The sequence below is a fragment of the Etheostoma cragini genome, chromosome 17, assembly GCF_013103735.1.
Source record: "Etheostoma cragini isolate CJK2018 chromosome 17, CSU_Ecrag_1.0, whole genome shotgun sequence".
NCBI lineage: Eukaryota > Metazoa > Chordata > Actinopteri > Perciformes > Percidae > Etheostoma > Etheostoma cragini.
The window spans coordinates 21854452-21871152 of NC_048423.1; the positions used below are offsets into that span (position 1 = coordinate 21854452).

At 39.8% G+C, this 16701-nt stretch overlaps 1 protein-coding gene across 2 annotated transcripts in view; it reads left to right on the forward strand.

Moving 5' to 3' along the window:
* The window catches only part of ide (insulin-degrading enzyme), a 32917-nt gene that overhangs the window by 11168 nt on the left and 5048 nt on the right, over positions 1–16701 (forward strand). Inside the window, exons 11-21 of one of the 2 annotated variants that reach the window (XM_034899233.1) lie at positions 992–1095; positions 3262–3364; positions 3477–3599; positions 4938–5020; positions 5623–5767; positions 8577–8687; positions 8927–9047; positions 10728–10819; positions 12477–12588; positions 14986–15153; positions 15623–15895. In XM_034899233.1, coding sequence (XP_034755124.1) covers positions 992–1095; positions 3262–3364; positions 3477–3599; positions 4938–5020; positions 5623–5767; positions 8577–8687; positions 8927–9047; positions 10728–10819; positions 12477–12588; positions 14986–15153; positions 15623–15895 — 1435 coding nt within the window. Of the gene's footprint in view, positions 1–991; positions 1096–3261; positions 3365–3476; positions 3600–4937; positions 5021–5622; positions 5768–6488; positions 6634–8576; positions 8688–8926; positions 9048–10727; positions 10820–12476; positions 12589–14985; positions 15154–15622; positions 15896–16701 lie in introns of both variants that reach the window. The other variant, XM_034899234.1, reaches the window with a different exon arrangement.

Here is a 16701-nt window from a genome sequence, read left to right on the forward strand (position 1 = left end):
TCCCTTCTATATCTGCAAATATTGTTTCCAGGGAGACACAATGCAGCTCTTTGCGTCTGTACCTGCTGTCGTCATCTGGCTCCCTGATCCTGCTGTTGACTCTGTAAAGAGAGGATTTAGATTTTGCAGAGGCACAGTCTGAGTTAAGCTAGGCTTTTATATTTCCTACCCTTCCTGTCTGACTGTCTCAGCAAGGTTCATTGACTTAACCCTTGTGTTTTCTTCCTGTCAAAATTGAAAATTATCACTTTTATTGAGGCTTTTTATCAGTGTTTTTAATTTTTCCTCACATTTTTGTCCCTTTTTCAACACATTTTTCAATGTTTGTCACTTTTTTTGATGTTTAACACTACATAACACTAACTTATTAACTTTAGTTTACAGTTATTTTGTAAATGTATGGACAATAAACCTCATTTATAGGAAATTATACCTAATGTTTGAGTTAGCAAAACAGAAATTAGGAATTATTTACACTAAAATTAAAGGAATGTATGTTAATGGATAATCAGACTGGAATATGTTACCTTTTACTCAATACAAAACCACTTCACGTTTTTTCTTCAAATGCTATAAAATTGAATGAGCCACCCCAAAATTAATGAAAGTAGAAATTTGTACTTGCAAAAGAGCGTTGTGTGGAATAAATCATGTTTTATGGGTAATTACAATTGGGTCGTTAAAAAGAACATTGACATAGGGTCAATTTGACCTGAGGACAACATGAGGGTTAAGTACCTATTCATCCCTGCTGCCATAATTACAGAATTTTTCTTGTGTGTCTCCTTGTTAGGTTTTGGCATTGAAAAAAAAAAAAAAAAAAAAAGTCACCCTCTCCAAGAAAAAATCCATAAATGCTGTTTATTATCAGTCTTCTACAGTGGCAGTTGAAGACTTATTACTATTTTAGCCTTTTCCACAAATGTTTTAAAGTTATTCGTGCCACCTCCAGCAGTACAAGGCTAACGGCCGTTTACTCTTGATGTTTCAGTACTACCCTCTTGAAGAGATTCTTGCAGCAGAGTACCTGTTGGAGGACTTCAGGCCCGATCTGATCGAGATGGTGCTGGATAAGCTGAGACCAGAGCATGTTAGGTCAGTGTGAGAACAACACTCTCCGGTCATGTACAGAAAAGCTGATGCCATGTTATGTGTTACCTATACTATATACAACCACATAACAATTTCCTTATTGATTTCACTTTAACAAATGCATGTGTTGCAAGCCTTATATACTGGTAATAATGTGTGTATTTGTACGCAACACCCAAAAAATAGCCCAGCAAGTTGGCTCTATCTTTATAACTGGTATCTGCGTTACATAATTTAAGGATAATAATAGAGGATAAAAATTGGTCTGTCTGCTGTGACAGAGTGTTGTTGATCTTCTTTGATATTTGGATGAAACGGCTTTTCAATGTTCTGCCTTAATAAGGGATGCCAGACAACTTCACACATTTGATTATGTCTGCAGCCTCAAATGGTCAGTTAGTTCACAAGATGGATATGTGTGCTCAGGAATACATTATCAAGTTTATCCTCTTTCAATTGGAAATGCTGCTATCCTCATAGGATTTAACATGAACAATTTGTCCAATATAATATCGTTACTAACAAACTTGTTTAACATGCCTGTGTTATTTAGAGAGATTGGTCTACCAAATAGTATTTTGTGTTAAAGCACAGGTAGATAGCTTTATATTGTATGTTGATAAACCTAGTTGTTGGCAGCCACAATTAACTGTTTTGGACCTAAACACCAGGTGATAAGCATAGCTAGCTAGATAATGACAGTAAACCATACAGTTGGACCTGCATTCTGTCTTTTGTTAAGCTGCTGAAGGAGAGGTACAGCCATTTCTTTCGGAATGAAACAATGTTTTTTAATTTTTTTTTAATAGGAATACATTTTGTCACACAGGTGGACCATACCAAATAAATGTCATATAGTGGTAATAGCAGTATTTTCTCTTTTGCAGCCCAACTTTAAGTCTGAATCTTACCCTATTGTAGCCTTAACTCTAAGGAATTGTATGGGGATCTGCTTTTATTTCAAGTAAAGTGCAGACTTGTAATTAGTCCATTCCTTAATGCTTACCATGGAGGAGATTGCATGCCCTCTTTGGCTGACCCTGACAGTTTGCATGCCAAACTCTTCCTCTACTCAAGTGGCTATTTAACCTTGGTGTTTTGCCAGCAATATTTCGAGTGTTTCCTTATGTCTATGTATCAGTGCCGTTCAAGCAGCCGTAAGTGAAGTTACAGCAAGTCAGGTTACATAATTAAAGTGCTAGAAAATAGAGGTGTAACGAGATCTGAAGATTTGAATGTGCTGAGACTTCTCGTCAAGGTAAAACTGTTGTTGTGATATCGGTAACAAGAGCAGAGCAGCCGCCAGTAGACAAAGTCTGAATTGGTGGGTCTTATAATACATCTGGCAAGAAGAATCTGGCTTGGATATCTAAATTAGCATAGAAGATCGCCTGCCTGGTTCACAAAGTTGACTCTTGAGTTCACTTTTTCAGTGCGGTAACAAAGTTACAATAGTACAAAACTGCCCGTAAAACCCAGCGTTAGAACAGTAGAGAATACGGCTGCGTGGCATACACATGGACTGCAGGGTGCAGCTCAGTGTGGTGCTGACTTGCGCGGATCGCTCTCCTTTCCTGTCTTTAAATGAGTCTGATACAGAAAGCAAAACCTAACTTTACTTTTAATGACATTAAACAAAGAGAAATGTTCTCCCCTCGTCTTAAAATTGGCCTACAAAGAGTAGCCTTCTTTCTTGATTCTGAGTAAAAAGTATTTTTCCATTTCTAATTGAACTTTTCTTTAAAACAGTGTTAAAATCTTGTCTCAATCTTGTGAACCCAATCTCGTCTTGTGAGCTGAGTGTCTTGACACACCCCTACTAAAATCGCTATTCACTAATTATTGATACACTACTTGTTTTCATGTTGTCTTAGTTGTTTAACAAAACAGAAGCTGCTGCCACTTTGTGATGGAATAAATGTTTAGGTACCAGTATAACACACTCTAAATGCAGCACACAGTGTGTATAGGAATTCTAAACATAGCTCATCATCAGTTAGAGGCAGACAATGTGACACTGGATCTCCACAACCTCAGACATTATCCAAATGTAAAAACCACTTGCATCTCATCTTGTGCAGTGCGTACAAATAGACTCTCTCGTCAGCACTGGCAGAGAGATCTTTGTATCCATTTAACGTTACCTTTTTTTACTCTTTCCTTTTCCAGAGTTGCAGTGGTGTCAAAGTCATTTGAGGGGCAAACCAACAAGACAGAAGAGTGGTATGGCACGCAGTACAAACAGGAGGCCATCTCTGAAGAGTCCATCGAGGTGAATCCTTGCAGTCATAGTGCTCTAATTAATTCACAATACTTGGAGTCTTTTTTTTCTGCCATGTAATGTGTGTAAGACACTCTTTGCTTATTTTTCGCCTGTGTTTCAGAAATGGGCGGGTGCAGACCTCAACGGCAAGTTCAAATTGCCGATGAGAAATGAGTTCATCCCTACCAACTTTGAGATCTACCCTCTTGAGAAAGACTCTCCATCAGTGCCCGCTTTAATCAAGGCAAGTTTTTTGCTGCACAACTCTATCAAAGTACAGAAAAGTAAGGTCAGGATTAACACTTGGAAGGCCAGCATTCCATTTGCTCCTAAAACCCGCTGCCATAAGAGATTCAACACTTGCAAATGTGCCATATCTTGAAGCAGTTAAGTCATTCATTTTTATCAATTTTTTTAAGCAATAAGTACAACTTGATAAAATAAGTACTTAAAAGTCAGGTTATGGCCATTTAGGCTTTTTTATTACAAATCAAAAACACACAAACATGCACACACAACCTGTGACTGCACTCTACATGTTCCCGGTTATAGATACTTCTGAACCATATTAGTTGTGCCGACAAGTAAAATTATAAGTATTTACCATTACTTAAGCTAGCGTTAGAAAATGCTACATGGGTTACGTCTTACTAGGATGTGTAACGTTATTGCCTGACTGTTGAGGCACCTGTGACTTCAGTGTCTCAGGGCGGCAGCGCTGCAATGTACGGGGCAAGCTGGACGCGACTCGTCCTTAGATGAAGATTCCTCCTCTGATGAAAAAGACGAGCCAATGATCTGCCCATGAGCCGAACTCCTGTCCATATCAAGCTTGCTTCAGCTTGTGATATGGCAGCTGCCTTGTCAAAAGACGTGTAAACAATACTCGTTACTAGGCAACCAGCAGTGTTGTGAATGCTGAATACAGAAATGTACAGCGGGGGTAAAAATGATCTGCTGGCGGTTTTAGGTATAAATGATAATATTTTTAATTTTCTTTTTATGCCACAACCCCCATAACTCGCTAGATGATTTATAAACCCACTTTAGGAAAAGTCATGAACTGAGAAATAAAAGGGTTTCATATTAACAGAGTTACATGCATTTAAAAATGCCAGACAGGTTTTACACTTTGGTCTTTCTAGTGTTAATTACCCAGTAACTGCATTGGATGATCCTTGCTTAAATTCAAATTGTTAGAAATCTTTGTTATGCTTTCATATGCTGATAAAATATTTTGATTCAGACGTAAAACATTTAGTACTGTTGTAGCCGTTATGTCAAGATCAGAGGAACTAAGCTAATAGCAGGGTACATATTCTATTCTCTGAAGGAAAGACGAAAAAAAGCCACTCTGCCTTTTTATTAAAAAAATACTGTAGTGTCGTCTGTTCAAATCAAAGTAACTTTGTAACAAAATTATGTGATTATTTAAACGCACACAGTCTCCTTGTGGTGATGTGCTGATGAAGTGTGCCTTCTCATTTCCAGGGACTGCAGACAAATATTGTTCAGAATGGCCTTAAAAATGAATATGGAAATAAGAACTGCCTGTGTATGTGTGTGGTGTTCTTTTTTCCAGGACACAGCTATGAGCAAGGTGTGGTTCAAGCAGGATGACAAGTTCTTCCTGCCCAAGGCATGCTTGAACTTTGAGTTTTTCAGGTGCGTAACTAACTGTGAAGCTTTGTAGTTCAGCTGCAACTATAGATACAAGTTTTTCACCTGTAAATCAACTTGTACGTTCAAGTAGATGTATCATCAATTCTTGTAGCAGCTCTACAAAAACAAAATATATATATTTTTTAATTACATTTTAATCTTTAAAGGACCTGACGGAAGTGTTCATTTTGCATTTCGCCAGCATCTAATAAAAAAAAAGACCATATCAGAAATGATCGAGGCTGTCGCCTCTTAGATGAAGGCAAGAACCTTATTATATCAGCGAACAACTGTTTGCTATGTAAAGATAGTCGGCAACTTACTTACTTACTTCTAAACCATTCGGTGTGGCACTTTAATTACAGTTTATTATACTTTAATAATTTGGTTCATAGGTTGTAACAAGTCACCTAACGACCAAAACTGGAACATTTGTACTGTTACAACACTAATAACTACAGTTAATTGTATGTTGTTGTGTAGAACTATGTTATTTAATATACCTTATTTGTTGTACCTTCAGTTCTACTAAGAGATAATGTAGAAACCAATGTGTCTACGCTTTGTTTCTTCGCTTTGTTTGACGACTGACGTTTTCTCTACAGCCCGTTTGCGTACGTGGACCCATTGCATTGTAACATGGCGTATTTATACCTGGAGCTCCTCAAGGACTCCCTCAACGAGTATGCATATGCAGCCGAGCTAGCTGGCTTGAACTATGACCTCCAAAATACCGTCTATGGGATGTATGTAAGTATTCAAAATTCCTCCCCATCGCCCTCACGCTGCATCCCAGACCTTAGGTCCCCAAGCTTTACCATCCTCAGACTGGGCTACTGTTACTCAGCCAGGCCTGGGTTGACTGGTCATTTTAAGCAATCTATATGGCCAGACTGGAAGGTTTTCATCTAACAAGATGATACAATAAATGAAAAAAGGTTCGGTATTTACAAAAAAGAACTGTATGTGATAGTCAATTGTCCGTCTGTTATTGTCAAAACTAGTGATAAACCACACCCATGCAAAAAAAAAAAAAAAATCTTCCAACCCAGACCTGGCCAGTCTGGCATCTTCCTCTTTATTCTTTATCAGTCCTTTTCCCCTTTTTTCTCATCCGCCTTTCGCAAACCTCCTACAACTACTTATGGTAATTATTTTCTCACGTTGTCAGGCATACCAATCATTGTCATTCATCACTTTTAGATGTGTTGTGGTTAAATGCACACCTGTATTTATCACATCAGGTGAAAGGGCATTCCACCCTCCGCGTTGAATGTATGATTTAAAGGTTGATCCGGTGGTGGCACGAATCTTCCATAGAACATAGTTGTCCGACAGATTTTACAGGACAAAAAGCTGGTCGTGAGGCTGCATATACATACTCTTCTTCTTATACTTGCTTTGTCTTTTTTGACAACCCCTCATTCCCAACAAACATGTATTTTTGTTCTTTTTTTCCCCCTTCCATTAGTCGCTACCTATACGCAGATCCCCTGCACTGCAACATGACCTACTTGTTACTCATGTTACTGAAGGACGATTTAAAAGAGTATACATATGCAGCCCGCCTGGCCGGGCTGGTGTATGGCCTATCCTCGGGGATGAATGCCATCCTCGTGAGTAAGCCGTTTGAAGTCTGGAGGGAAATAAAGGCTTTGGCAGGGTGTGGAAATGGCTTGGTTTTCCACGCTCAGTTTGATTGATTGATCACGTGAAGTGCTGTGCGTCCTGTTAATCCAACCTTAAGGACTATCTGCTTGCTACTGCATTCCCTGCAAACACCAACTTAATGTCATTTTACTATAGGATAACTGAATACAGTCCTCTTGAAATGTCATACGCTATTATGTTTTATTTCTACTTGGGTTAAGATTTAATTTTGAAATGCCTTGACACCTCAGTCTTTGCTAGAAGACTTTCATTTCTAAGATTAGTGTTTTTGAAATTAATTAATAAAATAGGTTTTCATTTTAGGCCCCTGTGGCATTAAAACTCACAAATTTTAAATGTGCTTACTTTTAAGTGTACACTGAATCCTGGCTGTTTCAGAAAAGGATGACTGTTATTACAGATTCACTTCCAAAATTCTTTCAGGATAATATATTCCGACAGCATATGTGTCTGAAAGTAGGAGAAATAGACTGGATGGCAAGATTTTACCTACTTGTCATACTTAGTGTTTGCTCTTTTGGCTGTCATTCTCTCACTTTTAATGTTTCACAGTTGAAAAAGTGTCCTGTTGCAAGATGCCAGGAATAAAGCCAAATGATGCAGATTCTCTGACATATTTAAGGACACAATTCTGCTAATTCAAGTGCACAAAGGACATTGAAATGGATCTGTATCCAGGAAGTTTAATGGACATAGAAAGTGACTTGCTCAATCAGGCACCTCTTTGTTTCCGCAATTTATGAATACAATTTTCTCAGTGTTGTGTGTTTGTTTCAGGGTTTGTTTTATAGCAAAGTAACAACTTACCCGTAACTGGTTTGCGGGGGTGGTGGTTTGCTCTTTTCTTTTTCAAGCTTTTCTAACTCCTGCACTAACACTTTGCACCCTTTGTCACATGACCTAGAAGTACTATGCATTCATTAGCTTCCTCTCATCAGTGATTCTGGTGTGTCCTTAGAGACCGCTATTTTTTTAGTTGTGTAAAGGTCTGTATGTAATTGATTTGAGTCAGCAGTATTGGTGTGGCTGGCCGAATGTTTGTCAAAGTTAATGATGTTTGGAGAGATTACTTTGAACATGTGTCACCGCAGAGACCAAGCGACAGGCAGTGGGGAGGAATGGGATGAGTCTGAGAGCGTAGCCATGTAGCTGGAGGTTTTGCTGAATCATGAAGGGCCATAAGGGGCAGATGACATTGCAAAAGTAGAGGCTTAAAATAACCTTGACTGTTCTTTTCCATTTTTAAAATGCTAATTTGTTTAAAAAGAATTGTCTGCTCTGACTCCCTAAGAGACCAAAGTGAAATATGTTTGCACCGCAGTAGATGGTAAAGTGGTGCTTCTTAATATAGATCAGCCTTTTTGTTACCTTTTTTCCCAACCATTGTGGTCAATCGGAATCTTTTTATTAATATATATTTCTCCACATTTTAATGTTATCGGAACATTTAAGGCAAATCTAGGTGTGCTGTTACATATTTTGTAATTACTGTAGCAGTGGTGACTCATCTGTAGCAAGGAAGTGATGGGCTTTTCCTAACGATCATTTTCCCAGCCAATAAATGCACACATAAATAAATAAATAGCGGTAGGTCAAAGCCTTCAAATCAGGTTTTGACCTACCTGGTAGAGTGTTCTCCCATATACAGAAGCTTAGTTCTCAAGGCCGCGTTAAGCGTGTTTGATTCTGACCTGCGGCCCTTTGCTGCATGTCGCACGCTCTCTCTCTCTCCCGCTCCCCTGTCATGTGTAAAGCTCTCCTATCTAATAAAAGGCCTAAAATACCACTGGAAAAAGACCAACAACTTTCAAATCAACAAATGAAACCACAGTTTCAGGCTGACCTTATCTTTCATGTACCATCTGTCCTCTATCACTGTCTGCTGAAGCTGTCGGTTAAAGGTTACAGTGACAAACAGCACATCCTGCTGAAGAAGATCATTGAGAAGATGGCCACATTTGTGATTGATGAGAAGCGCTTTGATATCATCAAAGAAGCGGTAAGCTCTGACTGCAACTTCATCATCAGTACAAAGTTATGAGTCATTTTCAGAATCTATCAATCTAATCTAATCTAATCTGATCTATTGTTACTGTGCCTTACAACATTAGGACATTTAAGTAACAACAGTAGTTGTTTAAATACGCCACAGTAGTTACTGAAGACATTTTTTTCTTTCCTTTTTTTAAATGTAGTTCATAATGTTGACCTTGAACTGACTTCTTTTTCTCCCTGAAGTATATGAGGTCTTTGAATAACTTCAGAGCAGAGCAGCCTCACCAGCACGCCATGTACTACCTCCGTCTACTAATGACCGAGGTTGCTTGGACCAAAGATGAGCTCAAAGAGGCTTTGGAGGGTGAGGATGGATCCTCTTTATCTCTTTACTTCTGTTTTAAGGGTCAGCTCTTGTGTGTATTAGTCCCTTTTCTACTGGGGGCCAAACTGAGTTGACTGAAATGCAGAACAAATGTATAGTCAACCCTCTTTTCAGGCCAGAACTGAGCGTGTGAAGCTTCTAGCTGGCGCTATGTAGCTGGTTGTATGAGATTTAATAACTTAGTGGCTGTAGGGACAATGTATAACTGAAATTTCACAATTTTCTCTGTTTCATAAACTTGAATTCCTGTGCTAAAGGTATAATGTGTTTGTTAGGCTTACAGTCGATAGAGGGCTACTCTTTACCTCCTCACATTGGTCATTTCATTTTCTTCTCCTTAAATCCTCATTTGAATGCCAAGGCTGTTCAGCAGATGCCTGTCTGTCTGAAACCTGAAGGGCAAATTGCTATATTTGTTTTTTAGTTTTTTACCATGGAGCTTAACGTTACACAGATTATCTTCAAATTCATATGAGACGCATTAACCTGCAGGGTCAAAGCCTGCAGCCCTGTCACCAGGGGACTGTTTTCTCTAGAATTTGTTTTCAGCTGCGGTTCAATTAACGTTTCCTGAAAACAGCTGTAGTTTTTTCCGTTTTTAGAATCTCACATCACACTTTCACTCTCTATGACCACTACGGTCAGGAGCATTGTGCCAAAATATGAACAAATGACGTCACTGTCAGTGGGCTTATCTGCTAATGTTAGCTACCGACTGTTACCTTGAGACCATCCAGCAAATAGACAGTAAGGTTAGAAAGTAGGAAGGTTACCTGAAACTGGTGATTTTACGTCGCCGCTCATTTTACACATTGTGTCCAAGTGTCCACAATGCTATTTACAATAAACTAGTTGTCATATTTCACGGGACCCGCGTGAGTGCGGCTTTCATGTCGCGGTTGTTTTCCCACGGTTTTTGTTTTGTTTGTCACTTAGCCTTAGATTGAGTAACAAGTAGTAATCCCCATTTTTTAGTGGTCGCCATGACTTTACAAGTGATGACGTCCTGTCACAGTTCCAGTTGCTCATGGAGAGAGAGTGATAACATTTTGCTTGAGTTCACTAGAGCAGACTGCTCTGCAGAATTGTGTAATTATGACTTTGTGACCGTTCATAAACAGTTGAAGGAGCGGCCGTGTACATAGCGGAAACCCTGTTGTGCGTCTGCCCTATACCATGGCGGCAGAAATTTTACCCTGGCGAGCCGCCATCAAAATAGAGGAAACACTGCCGGGCCTCCGATTATGTGTCCCCTTATCGGTGTCCTTAACCTCCTGCTCTCCCCTGTATGGAGTCTATGAGACACTTTCAGTCTCTTGTGTGTGGGTTTGTATGTGTCTGTATGTTTCTGTGGACACACAATCATTAACATAAATTGTGTGTCCCTGTAGAAGCTTATCCTTGAATTTAGGTCAGACGTTGCTTGAATTCAGATTAGCCACATTAAGACAGCCTTGATTTTGTACAGGTGTGTCTGTGTTTTACAGGGCTTGCTTGTTTGTCTAATGTGTGACCGTTTTTTGTCTTGTTCGTGACTGGAATGCTGTGCAATTAAAATATATATACACACACACTGGTTATGCTTATGTTTTTCCTTCCTTATTCAGTCTCGGGAAATTGTTTTTGATTGATTGCTGTTGTCTGTGATCTGTATTCCAGATGTAACTCTCTCACGCCTCAAGGCCTTCATACCTCAGCTATTGTCACGTCTACATATTGAAGCCCTTCTCCATGGCAACATCCCCAAGGAGGTTTGTCGTTAGTCAATGTTTTTTTTACTGTCCGAGTACCGAAGCTCTAGGTTTTGCCTTTTTCTCAGTGAATGCTGAACGCATCACAGGTATGCAGGTAACACAGATGATTTTTGTCAAAAACCTCTTATAAGATTCTGAGGTCAAGTCTTATTTTATATGAGGTCTCTGCTTCTCACAGCACCCGCCTTACTGCTTGTAATGATGACTGTGTTACAGTCTGGTGGAGAGAGAATTAGACTCCCCAGCGGGAGCAATGACCCATTTTGTCGTCAAAGTCCTGCTCATATCAAGCCAGAGAAGGAACTGACCAAGTAGTTAGGCAAATAAGCCATGTAATATGAGGCTGTGTGGTGGATGCAAAATTAGGTAGTCTTGTTTTGATGGGAAAAATATACTTAATAACGTTAGACAAGCAGGCCAATTATTCAAATAGATGGCTGAACACATCCCCATAAAACATAAAAAAAAAAAAATTGTTTTAATTACATGCTACTTTGCAACACAGTAATACAGTAAAGACCTAATTTATGAATACATTTCAATACTACAGTGTGCTAAGTGGCTCATACTAATACTTGGTATTTAAACCGTAAGGAAATATTTTTAATGTTCAACACGCTGATAGTTATTTGTAATATGATTGTTTTGACCATCGTTAACAGCCCTGGGCTAAAAAAACCTTCAGTTGGAATGAGAGTGGACAACAGCCGGTCCCCCCTAGGTGCCGTCCGCTCCCATTCGTTGTTTAGCAATGAAGACTTCAAGACATCATCAAAAGTCTGTGTTTCGATTGAGAGACCACTATGGTGACCTAGTGGCAGAAAATTGCATACTTTATGTTTAACACTTTCCAAAAGATGGATGGATGAATAGATAGATAGATAGATGGATCTGTCCCCCCCCCCCCCCACATTTTAATCCCCTAGCGATTTTGGTTTTATCTCTAAAGTTGTGTGATATATCTTCTAGTGAGACATCCCACTTCTAACTTACAGAATGTAACTATTTTTAAACCATTTTCTGCTGACGGTTAAAAGCAAATGCTAAAAGTGCCCATTGTGAGATCTGTAGATTTTCCTGAGTAAGCAGTACATTGTTTCACTAAACATTGCTGTGGATTATTTTGATGCTTCAATAGCTAAATTCTGTTCATTGTTTCTCCGTATAAGGGTAGCAACAGAAGTGTCCAAAACTTTGCAAAAAGAATGTCCAATCCATCTGCATAGCAAGTTAATGAAGGGGGAAAACCTTGACTATGGAATATCAAGCTAACCTCACTGTAGTATTTAGCTGTAGGCTGAGAGAGCAAAGCTTTTCCCATGTGAGTGCAATCCGTTAGTGATTAAATCAACAAATTGAGGATGGAAAAGGTCCAATATTTCTTGGATTCAGCTTTAATTCTGGTCTCAGCTAATGCAGCTTTTTGGGAAATGTCAGAAGCAATTCTGGGTAATGTACATAGAAAGTTACTGACTGAAATAGCAGCCCTGTTAAAGAAGTATCTGCATAATGGAAAGTTAAATTACAAATTCTTCAATTGGAAAATATCATGTACCATTTAGCTATGATTATAAGCTCTTAAAGTAGAATTGCCCTTAAATATGCTTTCTTTGTGACTAAAGTACTTTCCTTTCCCTCCCTGTTCTTTCCCTAGTCTGCTCTTGGCATGATGCAAATGGTGGAGGACACGCTCATTGAGCATGCTCACACAAAGCCCCTCCTGCCGAGCCAACTGATACGCTACAGAGAGGTGCAGGTTCCAGACGGTAGGTCCAGTACTCCCCCATATCCCGTACACACACCGGTAAAGCACTCTTAATCATAATTTGCCAGTCATGGCTGTCTCCAAGGCAGCCATGCAAAAGAGTCCCCATCCGGGGCTTTCTCCCTCGTCATCGTTGACGCTGTCTTGCATTTGTGAAGACTTGATTAAATTCAACATCCCTCATTTCCCTCTGAAGAACATATAGTCACTGACTGGAAAAGGACTTCATTGAGCAAAATGTGTACACACACACACACCTTCCCCTCAGCTCAAAGATGAATGCACACACGCCAAGCAAAGCACCTGCTTGCTTTCTGAATACATTAGGAAAGTCGAGCGGTGTGGAGAGGAAAACCAGAGCTGTGCATGGCCACCTGGACACATCCTGTGTCTCATCAAGGGTATTTCCAGGCTTGGCTCCAGGCTGCCAGTCAGGCAAAGAGCAGGAGTGCATGAAAAGGACCTAACGGATGTAAACACAAAGTTGGATTATGAAATGACGGACTGGCTGACAGTCTATCAGAGAAACGCATTATTACACTCACAGCTGAAAGCTCAAGAGCCAAACGTTCCCATTAATCTGTCCAGTTATACATTAATCTTTGTTAAAGTCACCACGTGATCCAAATATAGTCGGAAAGAAAGCCCAATGGCCACAATTTAAACACAATTTTCGAGCATGATGTCACTACTAATTTGACCAACAGACTTTTTGTTACAAGGACACAGAAAACAAAAAAATTATTTATTTGGGCATTTAAAGTAATAGATTTTTTCCCCTCTTAATGTGTATTGTTTACTTCTTTTGAGTTGACTAAAAGTCTGACCGTGTGTTGTCTAACTTTGGCCAAACAAAACACCCAATGCCTGACATTTTCACACTTTACATCAGTGTTTTTGGCTCTGATTGGTTGTTTTCCCTATGGCGTTAGCAGCCCCAGGAGGAGGCAGGGGAATGTGATTTTAGTTTTCCCAGATTATCTGATTTGTAGTTCTGTTGAAAAATAGTGACAGTTTGAACAAATATGACGTTTTTAGAAAGTTACCAACTGTAGCTGTAATCAAAGAGCTTAGCTTTCCAAAATGTTTTACTGTTGCTTATTTTAATTATTTTTCAACTAAAACTTTTAACATGTTGAGAAAGAAGAGGAGATGTTTAAGGACATGGCACTCCCTGAACGCACAGCCAAAGTGCTTCGCCAGCATGTACATAAAGGCACCTGCACTACCCAGCTTCAACTCGTCCTCTATTCAAAGGGAGCTTGATCACAATAACTCAGACTTAACCCCACAGCAAGAGCCATCCATTTTTGCATAAGGGAAACCCCAATGCAAAACCAGTGGCTCCTCTGTGTTTAGTTCTAAGCAAAATTTAGTACAAGTACAGATGAAAGGCAAGAGGAGACGAAAAAGCCCAAAGTTGGCATTCAGCAGAATGTCTTTCTCCGCCTTTCTGGACAGTGTCACCACTGTCCTCTGTCTGAACTTTCTTGCTTCACTCTTCTATGCCTTGAGCAAAGTGTTCAGGCATAACTGCATATCTCCAATTGAAACAGCTCATCAGTTTTTGCAGACATGACTTGTGTTGCTTAAGGCAACAGTGAATACGGATCATCCTTTGGATCATCCTTTTGGATTTTATATATATTATTATATATTTTGTTATTTCCACTCTTCATTCTAACCCCAACCGGTCGTCAGACACCGCCTACCAAGAGCCTGGGTCTGACCGAGGTTTCTGCCTTAAAGGAAGTTTTTCCTCGCCACTGTTGCACTGTTGCTTGCTCTGGAGGAGACTACTAGAACTGTTGGGTCCTTGTAAATTATGGAGTGTGGTCTATCTGTAAAGTGTCTTGAGATAACTCTTGTTATGAATTGATACTATAAATAAAATTGAATTGAATTGAATATACAGGGCATATATGTAGCTAGGCTGGTGAAATTATTTCCCATGTATATGAGAGTTCATTCATCACAGGGGATTGTGGGTTAATGAAAAGGCTAGTTTCGGCTAAGTCAATATATTACACTGAAGTATTGTCCTCAACGTATCCCTGCACGGCCTAGTCATGTTTTTGACGGAATCATCTAGACTTTGTGTCAATCTGATCTGCACAGACATACCAGAAAGACATTTAAAATGCTCATCATATTCTGTCTTCCTACCTATTCCATAATCTGTTTTCTTTTCATAAAAACAGGAACAGTATGACAATATGTAATGAAATTATTACTTAATACAAACAACTCTTTACTTCTTCAGTGCCCGTATCTGATAGATGCAGATAAACAAATTGCATACATATCCTCCCCTGTCAATAATGCATCTCCAAATGAATGGGTTTACTTGGTACGATTACAGTACTGAAAAGAATAAACATTGTTCTGTTCCTCTCAGGTGGCTGGTATGTTTACCAGCAGAGGAACGAGGTGCACAACAATTGTGGCATTGAGATCTACTATCAGACAGACATGCAGAACACCCACGACAACATGCTGTTGGAGTTGTTCTGTCAGATCATCTCTGAGCCCTGCTTCAACACACTGAGAACCAAAGAACAGCTGGGTAAGCCCACAGAAAGTGATGTAGAACATATCGTCTGCGGAAAAAAAAAAGTGTTTGCAAAGACGAGAATAAAACGATGGAAGTTGTTCATTTTTGCTGCAAGGTTATGGATACAGGCATTTTCTTTGAGGATTATGCAGCCTTAATCTGCATTTTGTAATTAATGTAATTAACTATGTCAAGACCAGAAACTAGAATGAAGTTTCTAAAGTGCTGTCAACCATGATGCTGTTTAATAACTTAGAGAATGAATGGATTGAACCACTTTTTTAGGAACTAGTGCTGTAACTTTAGTGCCGGACCTAAAGCTAATATCAAGTTAAATACAGAGACGATGATGAGAACAAAATGAGGACGCTTCACCAAATCCTTCCTGTAAAATGTTTTTTGAACCCTGAGAGTGAAATGGAAGTTTTCTCTGCACAAGCTAAAGTACCCGGTCTGTCGTCCTACCCTCTCCACTCCCCAGGCTACATTGTGTTCAGTGGACCCCGGCGGGCCAACGGAGTGCAAGGCCTGCGCTTTATCATCCAGTCGGAAAAGGCGCCCCACTACCTGGAGAGCCGCGTGGAGGCTTTCCTCTGCACCATGGAGAAGGCTGTGGAGGAGATGAGCGAGGAAGCCTTCCAGAAACACATCCAGGCCCTGGCCATCCGCCGCCTGGACAAGCCTAAGAAGCTGTCAGCCGAGTGTGCCAAGTACTGGGGAGAAATCATCTCTCAGCAGTATAATTTTGATAGAGGTGAGACCTTCCAGCTGTCCTTCACTCAAAGCGAAATTGTAATCATGTTTAGTTTTGGATCATATGTGCCCTTTTTAAGTAGATGGAATTTTTTTTTTTTTTAATTCTTTTTTATCTAGATGTATAAAGGGCTTGTTATGTAGAAAGTCAACTACAGCTTCTTGAGAATTATCAATGTTTTGGTCAGTCCCAGAGGTGAGCCAGATGTTTCTTAGAGCTGCACCCATTTTGGATTGATTCCCTGAAATACCCTGAAATAATCTACAGCAGTCGCATACCTCTCCTGCTGCGCTCTCCTGAGTGCTATAATGGATTGTAATGGGCCTGATTCACTGGTAATCTGCCTAAAGCCCGGAGTGATGGCAATACTGAAAGTCTGCCAAGGGAGCGGTGGTGATTACTGATACTAGCAATGTTCGAGGTGGGTCGGACGGTCGGGAGGGAGAGGGCAGCTAACACACTCAAAGGGCACAGCAAAACCTACTACACACACCATCAGTCACCGCTTACACAGTCTGCTTCCACTTTGAGAGAGAGCTGCTGTTAGATCATTTTTTCCCTTTGATTGATTCAGCAATCATTTTGCATAGTTGGGTTCCATGTTACCAGTATGCTTTGGTTTACCATCAAACTGTTCAAAAAACAATAGGCAAAAATTAATATTGTGAAGTTATACTTGGCAGCTCAAGTCTCACATATCAGTTTTCCACAAGCGATTAAACAAACTAACATGTAACCTATTGACATGTGCTTTCAGTGGCATTATTATGCAGCATCAGTCATTTTGACCAAAAATAAAGCTGGCC